Raw genomic sequence first — 12,309 nt, 5'->3', positions numbered from 1 at the left:
GGAAACGAGAACAGTTGAAGCATTTCGCTTGCGTTCTCAGATGTATCCCTGAGGATTAAGAAATCATCCTCCCATTTCGAAAAGCCCAACGCCTGGAAATAGACTCTGGGATGAGGAGGCGGATAGGTCAGACACCCAGGCACATAAGTCATTTTCTATTTTCCAATCCTAACTCCTTAGTTAATGGACTTTTTTGAGGTAAGCACAAACACCAAAGGAGGGAGGAGGCAAGCTGCTGGCTCAGTGCATTTCACCTTTTTAGCCACGGACTAACAGCACGGCTCAAAATTACATGCTGTGATATTGACAACTGAAAGTGCTACTGTACAACAGCAATACAACAATTACACAGCGACTTATTATTTAATTTAACCAGCTCAGTAACTAACAACTCATTTCTGACTGCTCGGTCCTCATGTGCCAGTCAAAGTGAATTAAAAGACTACCTTAAAACACTTTCCTTGTAAAGAATAAACAATAGTTTATCCAATATTTTGAATTTGGCTACCCCCCTACACAATATACACATAGTTTGGCTCAAGTTTAACCTCCATGTGCTGCGTGTTGTATCAGTGCCAAAGAAGTACAGCAGATAAACTATTATATACCAGGATTGTGAAACGCTGATGCACTTTTTACTTTGCATTTCCTGTTCCAAATTCGAGCCCTTTGACAAGCACAGGGTGCCCCCCCCGGGACCTGTTCAGGGTGTGCGCTGCCTCTTAGTCAGTGCATGCTGGGATAGGCTCCAGCCCCCGCAGCCCTCGACAGGATAAGCGGTTTATAAAATGGATGGATGGATGGATATTCCAATTTCAATGCAGCAAGCAGATTAGCAGATTATTGCCATAATTGCCTAGCTCAGAATAACACAGTTACTTCTTTTGTTAGCCAGCAACAGTATCCTTCATTGTCTACAACCTAATTTAATATTATTTGTCAACAATAGCTACAGTTTTAGACGTGTTCTTCAGTTAAAGCCCTTTAGTTATTGTCCTTTCTCTATATTGAAGTATGTCTCCGCAGTAGGAAATGTGGTGATATCAGGTAGGAGCAAAGACTCAGGTCGTCCCTCTAACTTTAAAACCACATCATTCTTTGTCATTTTAAACCGGAACAGCCTACAAAATATCACCTTTTCAAACTCTTCCTCCCAAGGGTGGAGCAAAAGTGCAGCTGCAGTTCACCAGTCTGGTGGTATGACGGTTGTCATCTGTAAATGAATTTTTGAGCCACTGAAGAGAACTTCATGTCATTAATGATTTCTTGGGTTTTGACATGAGCTATTTAATCCCTGTGCCGCTTGACTTTGATCCATGTCCAATATTTCAGTGTGAGAAGAGAAGAAGGTTTGGGGGGTGTGTGTGTGTGTGTGTGTGCAAAGTGGGGACCCTTTGTCTGGTACACAGCCTATGACAAACCTGCAGATGGCAGTTCAGGGTTCAGGTTAGCAGGTTAACGGGTAAGAGGCTAAGAAACGCATTACGTCAACGAGTGTCCTCACAACTAATGTAAGACGAGAATGTGCATGTGTGTGTGCCTGTGTATCTTTTTCTGTCTGTCACAGCGACTCACATCCTCACCCATCACACGGTCCACCGTGGCTTTGTCACTGCAGCTAACAGAGGGATGCTGTCATACACACAGACACACACGTGCTGTCTAATTGAATGTGGATGCCCCGCTTCCAGTAAACAGTTGTACGCTGAACCTCCTTATTATCGTAAAATTATGCATTATTAGTTAGAAAAGGCTCACTCCAAGAACCTGAATCATTCTAATCACTGAACATAAAGCACAGTAAACACAGACCTTTGTTTGTTTTTTTTTTTACATTTGTGCTGAGACGTCTGACAAAAACATGTCCTCACGATACTGACAGCGTGCAAGGATGACAGATGTTCAGCGGTAGCTATTTACAAGCAGTAGCCTCACTAATCTGTTTTGCACTTTCATTTGGTCTAATTGAGGCGGACTTGGACTCTGGATCCTCTCTTATAAAAAAAAAAAAAAACACACAGCCAAAGATACTTCTGGCTGACTGACAGGTAAGTGTGAGCATCAAAAGCAGCAGGGAGGAGAAGTAATGAAATGTGCTGTGAAAAGAAAAGCCCACAGGGCCTATAGAGAAGCACCAGGCAATATCTCAAGTAATTTGACAATGATATACTATTAAAGAAGAAATAGAAAATCCTGCCTTTCAAAGAATTCTGTAATTCTATCATGCAAATGAAAACATCCATCGACGGTTGCCAAAAGACCGAATGTCTGGATCCATCTGGAATACTGAACAGTTTCATGTCAAAAGAACATCAACCTTTTGTGTAAAAAAAAAAAAAAAAAAGAAAAAAAAACTCAATTTTGGATTCATATGAGAAAATCCACTCCTTGAATTGTATGAATAGAGAAGACCCACAGCTTTAGATTAGAGACAGGAGAGTCACAAGTTAAGAGAGGAGTTTCTTTAGGGAGAGTAGTGGGGTGGAAAGGGAGAAAGACAAAGCATTGTGCTGCAGCTGTCACAGTGAATCTCTCAATCAACAGCTGAATTAGTGAAGGATACGGAAGCAATTAATCAGGTTTAACAGCGGCCGCCAGGAAGAGGCAAGGGGGGGGGGCAACCTGTCTCTACATCTGCGTTTGTGTACAGAATGAAATCTAGAATACTGCCATGTAATGGTAAAGACAGAAAATGGCATCTTGACTTTGAATACCCAAATGAGGGAACACCACACTTTTCCCTTACCCATGCTCTATGTGGGGTTTAGTGTCTTGCTAAAAGACAGGAAAGGACGGGGGAATCCACTCCACCACCTGAGACACAGAACAACAACTTTCCACCAAAGAAACAGTTCCAGTGATCGTCACAGCCTTGAAGGAGCGCAGTAATATAGTGTGGAAAGAGTTCTACTCAACTTTTTAAAGGCAACTCTTTTTTTGAAAATGGGGCTAATACATCAAAAAGTTTGGCTTGTGCCAAAGGTCTCAGTTTTTTTTCTACTCCACTTCTGTGCTGGTGTCTGGACACGTGAACATGTACTTCCTGCTAATTCTTCTTCTGCAGCATAAAAACAAAGCCATAGCTGGTTGTGTCAAAGTTTCTGATTTATTGTAACTGGTGATTTGCTTTAATCTCTCAGTGATTAGTGTTGCCATATCAGTCTATGCATCCAGTGACCTCTCACTAATATTTCAATGTCTCTGACTGAATGCTGACCAGACCCCGTGTCCCATTGTTACTTTCAAATCTAGGGGAGACTTGCTCACCAGTCTGTTTCCTGTCAGTCACCTGACACTCACAGGAATACAGGGAAGTTTCCACCAGGAAATATTGCCTGAAAAACATGTAGCCTGACAAACTTAATTGTCACATCCATGTCCTTTTTTTTCCACCATGTGGCTGCTTTGTTTGTCATTCACACCAAACCAGGTCTGAAATAATGGCAGAGCTCGTATACTACACACACACACACACACACACACACACACACACACACACACACACACACACACACACACACACACACACACACACACACACACACACACACACACACACACACACACAAAAAGATTTGATTATATATGACATGCATTGCAGAATGACTGTAGGAGACATACACTAGACAGAGGCAGTAGTAAATGGGCTGTAACTCTAAATGACACCAGTACTCTCTCTCAGTGTGTGTGTGTGCCTTGCATGGAAATGTGCTGCTGTGTGAACAGTAGTCACTTGTGAACAGGGGGAGGAGGAGAGATGTTAGCTTGACTAATGCAAATGAGAAACAATACTGTCAGAGTGAATGCGGTCGATCTAGACGATCGGCATCGACACACGCACGTGCACAAGCAGTCAATTTAAACAACGATATTGAAGCAGCCAAGGACGCTAACAGGGGTGAGAGAGGACCAAGACTGTTAGCCGTACACAAATCCAAGACAGACAGAGTCTCTCTCTCTTTCTCTCTCTGCCGGCTTGTTGCTGACCTCTGCAACTTGTTGCTAACAATCTCACTGTCAACAGACTACACTGAGCAGGACGGTTATTTATGGACAGGGGAGCCATGATAAACTGATGCTCTCCCTATTCCTTCCCAGTTCCATTTGCATTACTTCAGTGAGGTGCTGAGTTTCTTCTTTCAGTCCAAAAAGAAATTAAGGCTCTCCACTTTCCATGCTCTGTTTCCCAGAACGTTATGAAATTCAGATAAAGTAGAGCTGGTTAGTATTTTGAGGTAAAATACAGCCAATACAAGTCCAATAGTCTGGGGGATGGTCAAAGAGAAGGCCAAGAAGCTGTCAGCACAGAATAATAAAATGTTACAGCCTTCTATAAATAACTTTTCTTGCATGACGATTAACCAGCCTGATCCCACCAAATAGTGCACGTCAATTTCCTTAAATCATTTTACGTGTTATCATTACACATTTTCTGCTTTTCGCATGTCATTTCACGCCACGTCCTTTCTCTAACGACCAACCCCTAGCCCTCTTCCTAACCCTAACCCTAACCAAAGCAGCATCATATGACATACAGAATTATACAAGGCTTAAAATGTGTAGAAATGACATGTAAAGAAAGTGCAAGAAAGTGGCGTGTTATTTAAATCCTATGAGATCACGCTATACTAACTGCTGCGGGTCCAGGAATAGCAATACAGACATTTTATAGACAATTTACAATGGTCTGGCTTTTCTAGTGTTAGCACTTGAACTGTGGGAGGAAATTGAGGTTTTTTTTTTCTTTTATTTATTTTTTTATCTTACTGGCTTCTGTGACCTGTTCATCTCAAGCAATGGAAAAAGCTTTCAATTACCACCATCTCCTAAAACAGACAGGATATGACTGATTCTGGGGTGACAGTGGCATTTGGGGGTGGCTAGAAAATTTATATTTCACTCTGTCCAGAGGAACTGAATCTGTTCGCGTTTAGGGCCAATAACAGGAAACTGAAACAAGGCTGAAACAGGGATTTTCCTGGTTCAAACTGAGATAAATGTGTTACTTCAATCACTAAACCTTGAGTTATTTCCTGTTAGAAAAAAAAATCCAAACATATGCCTGTATAGATGTGCATTAGGCTCTGATTAGGGGAAGGACTAGCTCTAACTTAGACAACTCTTACAACAAAACTTTATGTTAAAAAAAAAAAAAAAAAGACTGTAGTTAAAAAGTGTTTTAAACTAAATATTACAAAGACCCTCCATCTCATCTGTTACAGAATTCCCAGTAAAACATCCTTATGACAGCACACTGCTTAAAAAAAAAATGCAGGAACACCTTTACAGCCTAATGTAATCCTATACAACACACTGCATTAAATCCTGTTCCTTTTATGAAGCCAGTGTTTCAGCTCCACTGTCATTTTGTTGCTGATGTGGTATTTGACTGTATTAAACTGAGAGACAGTTCTTTGTCCAATTTGGGCTAAATATTAAAAACACAAACGCCAAGAAGCCAAAAAGGATCTGTGGTAAGTGCATGGATGGAGCCGTGCCAACATGTGACTTTAAGCCTAAACAGAAGTGCTTTGGTGACTGCGTCTCATTAGTAATGCTACTGACATTTTAAATAGCCAGGGCTAATTAGCTTGCATGTTATCCTGCTCGGTTGCCTTTTCACCTGGCACCAGATGTGATTTCACCTCAGCATTGATGCAAGTCTTGCTCTTTAAACAGGTTTTATTATTGCAGCTCATGATAAAACTGTATTAAACACGGCATAAAATTTTGAGCAAAGCTGTCGCCTTAAATTCCCACTGTAGGAAAAACCCCTGGCTAAAGGTTCCATAATGATACAAGTGAGGCAAACAATGTTACTGCGGTTATTAATTGCCCACATGGGTACAACAGAAAATGTCACAGTTGTATCGCAGCCTAACCCCACCAGTGCACTCCCACGCAGACGGTCAAAGAAATTTCCATTTTGTCACCAGCGGACTGTATCTGGAGAGGAAACGGTGACCGAACAGGAGGAGAGGATGGACACTGCTCGCTCAGGTCTGTGCAACGGGTGAGCTCAGGATGGAGTAGGAGACAGAGCAGGGACGTTTGTCTAAACATTTTCCCCCTTTTGAATTTCCCCCCTCTCTTTCCCCCTCTAACTCCCTGCATTTCTAAACAATGAGGACTAGAAGAACTGAGTGAAGCCGAGTGGACGGAGGGAGGAAGAGAAGGGGGGGGGGGGGGGGGTACTGGCACCCTTTTTAATTCCACCAAAAGCTGTTCCAACAAAAGGGCCCCCACACGGGAGCCGCCACAACGCAGCAGCCAGCCAGGCCTGCAGAAAATAGGGTCGTGAGCAAAAGAATAACAGTGAAAGAGAGGGCGAGAGAATAAGACTAAGAATAAGAGAGAAAGAATGGGTGAATAAGAGAATGGGAAAATGAAAGACTGAGCCGGGCATGAAAGGCTGGCTGGAAGTTTTCTTTACTCTGCATAGTGGTAAAAGTCAAACGAGGGAGGGTGGCCACATTGTTCATGTGTGTGTGTGTGTGTGTGTGTGTGTGTGTGTGTGTGCGTGTGCGTGTGCGTGTGCGTGTGCGTGTGCGTGTGCGTGTGCGTGTGTGTGTGTGTGTGTGTGTGAGAGAGAGAGAGAGAGAGAGAGAGAGAGAGAGAGAGAGAGAGAGAGAGAGAGAGAGAGAGAGAGAGAAAGATTGTGCATGCATTTGTGTGCGTTCTGCAAAGCCTTTCATGACGCAGTGAAAGCTGACTGGACCCTGAAAGCTGAAAGCAAAAGCCTTCCTCCGACCATCCTTAGATCAGCTCCATTGTGATTCATGGCGCTGTTCCTGTTGCTACACTCTGTAATCCCTCTTCCCACTGACACCTGTTTGCTGAAGAATCAGTAAGGAATGCCAAGGTGTTAGCCATGATACGGTGTATTTCTAGAAATGTGATCTGGAATTTGCTTAGTAACTGGTTTCCTCAGAAGAGGAATGAGAAAGAAAAAAAAAAAAAAAAAACGCTGACCAAGTGCAGACACATGCTTGCTGAGTCTTGGCAAGAAGAGTGATGAATTAAAACCGGCTTCCTGGACTCTCAGCGAGCCGAACTGATGGAGCTTCTTACAGCAGCGTACCGTCCAACCTCTTCCCCCTAATTACAGCTTTTTTTTTTTTATAATTTTTTTGTGCACATGGTTACACAACAAAGACACGTGAAATTATCTTGTCCAAAAAAAGATCCATGACATCCAGTTCCAAACTTCTGAGAGTGACCTGTCAGGCTAACGTCCGCCTCTGGCCATAATCGCTACCATGGGAAATTTTTCAAAGAAGAGCATCAAAACTGCTTCAATGGTTTTACAACAAACAAGCTAACAGCCTTATGCAAGACCCTGCAATCCTAAGTGGTCCGTCGCTCATAGGCTCACAAAGAATCGTGGGAAGTCATTAAGGTTTTAATCAATAAGAAAACCCAGAGGTGAAACAAGGCAAACTTGAACATTAATGCTGACAGTCAAATCACAGTACACAATGTGACGCAACATCATGAACAAGTCTGCCAATTAATCACTGAAAAGGTTGTAATTAGAGGAAAAGTTATTCTCTCGGAGCAGTAGCACTTGATATCGTGCTTTTCTGGGTGAGAATCACCACCACACATGACAGCCCAGACAAACAAACTGGCCTAAACACTAACAGCCCCCAGCATTACTCTGCAGCTTGTGTTGGTGTGAGTCATTAATAAGCTCTCAATGAGCATCGGCGGTCTGTCCTCGAGGGGATGATTATCACCCCATGCCTCACCAGGAAGAGCCATTGACATTTGAGTCCGGGGGCCGACGTGCCTTTAACTGCAGGTCAGGACCCAAAACAGCTCATCTCTCAGCTCATATTAATCTGAAAATCATCATTTCATGTTTTCATTAAATAAGCATCATCACATTCAGCAAGTACGACTTCTGTTACCTTTTTTTTAACCCGATCTTATTGCAGTTCGTTTTGTAATTGACACTTTTATTCTGTCTTTAAAACCCTCTAACTTTCTGGGAAAGTGTTTGCAAGTTTCCTTTTAAACAAACCCACAAAAAAAAGACTCACTAACGTATCTCATTAAACCCCCTCCAAATACACTCTTGCAAAGCATCCAGCTGCTCAACACTATTACTGACACTTCAGCCCACTGATGATACCTATGATCAGCTCTCAAAGCAACAAACACAACGGCTGCCTCAGCCCTCTCCACACACACACACACATATATATACACACTTCTCCTGAGACACACTCCTTGACATTTAGTATATCTGCCATCAGCCACAATAGGACTGGGACCTCTACACCACAGATGGTGAAGACTCCAAATAAATTTCAGCCCCCGGGTGAGGGGCCTGTGCAGGGTTAGAACAGGATTTATGCAAAGCGGGAAAAAAATCTGTTCGTTAAAATGAGATAATTACTGGCGTTTTTGTTCAAACTGCCCTTTGCTTTTGAAATAATGGGAGATTTTCGGCCTCTAGGCTTGTTCCAATAATTAATCAACTAAAAAAAAATTCTGCTGAGAGAAAAATTAAAATAATTGCACTCTTGCCCCAAAGGCCAAAAGCACATAACTGGCTGCACCGGGCAGCTCACAGATGAATGTCTCGAACGCCATGCTTATTTAGAAGTTGTTTATGCTTCATAATTGAGCAGGAGAACTTGATATTCTTCTGGATTTTGATAAAACGCAGCAGATACCACACTGCTACCCTGCCGGTGGAAGAGCAAAGCAGGTGGTTATTTAGCCTTTCTCGCTCAAACATACTAAGGCAGGCCAGCGACTGCTTCTGAGGCTTCTTCATCACCACCCTCTGCTGCACTGGTTCCCAAATGGACAAAACTCATAAGTTAGCCAAAGCTGTGGCACTGGCTACCCAAATATGCAAACAACAAACAGCAACATGGCGCAATGCACGGCAGACGATGAATCACTAATAAGAGCTCTCGATAATCAGGCCACGTTGCTCTCAGGGCGATAATCATTGGTCGCCTGCTCTCCAAGTGATAAGCTAATCAGCCCTTCGTCTCCACCGAGCTATCAAGGGGACTCATCATCATTGACATTTCAGCACAGGATCGGGCCTATAGAGACGAGTGGGGGGGGGTGCGACACCTGAAGTGACTTAATTATCATTGCTGGGAAAATGATATCCTCTCAACTCTATTTTGCCTGTTTTGCTGAAGGTTAACATGGTTCTTTTAACACCATGGTGAAGGTTTCACCGCTGCCATTGACCCCGTTTTCAGAGGGATTGTTAATTTTCCACGCAATGTAAAAGACACAACACGCCCTTGAACGGTTTCCTCAAAAAAATGTTTCATACGCTACGACAATCTTGGAAAAATCAAGCTCCTACTTGTGCATTCAGTGTCAGTAACTCACTGGCTAAGTAGGTGCAGTGTGAGTGTGGAGGTTTTTCCTCCGACAAGACAGTTGTGTTGCTGCACGTTCAAATTAATTCATAACCTGTGGGGATACTGTCATGACAATCTGACAGCTTTTTAACAATACAGGCCTGATGTAGCAGAGTCTCAGCTGAGTATCTGTCATCCTCACACCAACCTGCCTCTGCATGGCTTACAGCACTGGGGTCTCTCGCACCATAGCCCTGATTTTCGTGCCACTGCACTGGGATTTTTCTGTTGTTGTGGCTTACATTGCTCCAAACATGCACGAGGAGGAAAAATATCCTTATAAAGCAAATTCCAATCAAGGCTAAATCTCCCTCCTGCCTTGTACACTCAGTAAACATCACAGTTCTCATCGTCACCTATTATGCAACAGATGCTACAGCAAAATACAAAGCAGAGGCTCTGAGGCCCACAGCCTTGAAATAACTTGCCCTCCCATTTGCTTTGATCTCAGAGGCATGTCTCCAAGGCGTGTCAACACACAACACAACATATCTCAGGGCTCCATAATGACCCATCTTCTTTTTCCTTGGTGACAATTTGGGGACAGTTCTGACAGATGATACTAGTTACACCCAGGTGAAAACAACAGGCTGACAGATTCATGCTGACAGAGTGGGCTCACAAATTTTTATGCCGATCACTGTAGCTTGACTGCCTGCTGTTATGAATTTTGCAGCTGGTCCCAGTAGGGAAAAAAAAAAAAACTCTGAAAATTGTTTCTGTTGTGAGTTGGAGTATGTCTGCGTAACTCAGGAGTGCATTTTCAGTGATGTTATCATCATTTGTGTTTATGGTTATCCCCATATCTGCCGCTGTAATGCTCACTTAAGGACATAAAGGGTTGCTATGGTAATCACTAGCACGTTTATTGATACTTTATCTTGTAATATTTCCACAATACTCAACAGTGAGTTTAGACTCTAAACTTTAGAGCAATGTCTTTAAAACATTTTGTGTTGCTCAACAACAGCTAACGTTGGTGTCAATTTTGATACTCATAATGATAAAGATATAACTATAATATTCATACAGTGTCTTGCATTGCGCTTGCATCACTTGACAGTAAGTTTACAGTAGAACTCAACTTATATCAGCAGATGGATAGTTTCAGCCAATACTGGCCTGTCCCAGATAGTGCTGCTTCAGTGTTGGCAGATATGGGAGTAGAAATGGTAGTAAAAGTTTTGTTGTTGTTGTGGGGTTTTTTGTTGTTTGTTTGTTTGTTGTTTGTCGTGTTTAAAATGTTTGTAGTATATTTTTTTATAACTAATATTTATAAAGACTTCTTTTGTATTAAGCCGTCCCATCTTATCTTTACAGTTACAGTCAGTATAATCTGCTGTGATAGTATCTAGGTCCACTTTGAAATTGCCTTTCTCAGCACATTCTAATAACAACCAAGTACAGCTATTAAACCTGACTTTAAAAGATAACTTTAAAACAAAAAAACATTTTATTAATTAAAAGAATATCAGTATTGGTCTCTAATCTATCAGGCTCTATAATCTTGTAATTTATGGCATTTTATCTCCTTAAATATATATTCACACTGCAGGTGAAGAAGCGAAAAGCTGAGATAGATTTCATTCTGCTGGACCACATTCTCGGATTTCTGCGGCGAATATTCATTAAGGGTTCTTGACAAGGTAACGCTCATTGTTGAAGGGCCACCTGAAGAGCAGAGACCGAGCAGTTCTCATTTCCTACTGAGACCGTTTCCCATCACCACCCTGTTGATCTGCACAATGAGAACCAATTTCTGTCCTTATTCTAATGGTTAATGATCAGACCTGCGGCTGTGATTGCGCCCCATTTCCCTTCCACACTTTCCAACAGGTAAACACAGATTACAGGTCAGCCGTGCTGGAAGGGTTTGTAGAGGCTCAGGGGGGATTACGTTTCCTGAACAGTCACCTGCCGTCTGAAGCGGCGAGGAATTAGGACAAAAAAAACACACGCACACACACACACACACACGCACCGGGAGAGCCACACCTCGCCTATCATGGCGAACCAAAACTCCACACACGCATCTGACAGAGAGCTTCGACAATAAACTTTTACAACAGGTCTCACAGTCCACCAAACAGCAGCCGAGAAGGAGACGGAGACGTGACACAGTGAAAGGTTCCGCACGCCCAGGACGCGGGCGGTGCGGCTGGAAGTGCTGAGAGTTTCCCGCATTCAGGACGCACGGAGCCGGGAGAGGCGGTTAAGTGAAGATGCCTTAATGCTTATCAAACACAGCTCGGGTCGTTTGGTCTTACCTTGGACTATGAGGAGGATCGCTGCTGCCGCCAGCCAAGTGCTTCTCGCCGGAGAGACCGGACAGCGCGCTGCGTAATCTCTCGCCATTCTTCAACAGGAGACAAGGTGGACGTAAATATCCACAACAGCGCTGTGTGGGGCAAACGGGCTCCAAATTATTCCTTCTCCGATCGGCCAAGAAACTTCGGGCTCAGTTCAGACAGCCTGGGTTGGAATCGCTGCTGCTCTTTCCCTCTGCCTCTCTCTGTGTGTGCGGACCTCTCCTCAGTCAGGACGGCGTTAAGTTTCTCTCTCTCACTCCTCTTGAATCTGTTAATGATAGAGAGAGTCAAACCCCTCCCCTGTGTGGGCCGGGCACAGTGCGCGCAGGTACCCCGCGGCTGGTTGTGTGTGATGGTGCGACTCGGCCAAAGCGAGGGGAGCGGAACAGCAGCAAAGTGTGGACGGAGTGTGTGTGAGTGTGTGTGTGAGAGAGAGAGAGAGAGAGAGAGAGTCGGATGCGGGAAGCTGAGTGGAGAGTATCAGAGTGATGTCAGCAGAGCGTCACCAAGAGGACTTGAGCCGTAATACTGAGCCCTCACAGCCACGGAGAGAGCCACAGCCACGCAGGGTCAGAAACACTGTGCAAACACATACCTGC

At 43.5% G+C, this 12,309-nt stretch overlaps 1 protein-coding gene across 4 annotated transcripts in view; it reads right to left on the bottom strand.

Moving 5' to 3' along the window:
- Positions 1 to 12,081, bottom strand: part of pvrl2l (PVR cell adhesion molecule related 2 like) — a 221,690-nt gene extending 209,609 nt beyond the window's left edge. For 2 of the 4 annotated variants that reach the window (XM_041053729.1, XM_041053731.1), the window contains exon 1: positions 11,669 to 12,078. In XM_041053729.1, coding sequence (XP_040909663.1) covers positions 11,669 to 11,756 — 88 coding nt within the window. In that variant the 5' untranslated portion in view covers positions 11,757 to 12,078. Of the gene's footprint in view, positions 1 to 11,668 lie in introns of all 4 variants that reach the window. The other 2 variants (XM_041053728.1, XM_041053730.1) reach the window with 2 other exon arrangements.
- Between the last annotated feature and the right edge of the window lie 228 nt (positions 12,082 to 12,309).

The sequence above is a fragment of the Toxotes jaculatrix genome, chromosome 13 (assembly GCF_017976425.1).
Source record: "Toxotes jaculatrix isolate fToxJac2 chromosome 13, fToxJac2.pri, whole genome shotgun sequence".
In the NCBI taxonomy this organism is placed as follows: domain Eukaryota; kingdom Metazoa; phylum Chordata; class Actinopteri; family Toxotidae; genus Toxotes; species Toxotes jaculatrix.
Note: the sequence above shows the minus strand (reverse complement) of the source record. Positions and strands in the feature narration are given on the sequence as shown.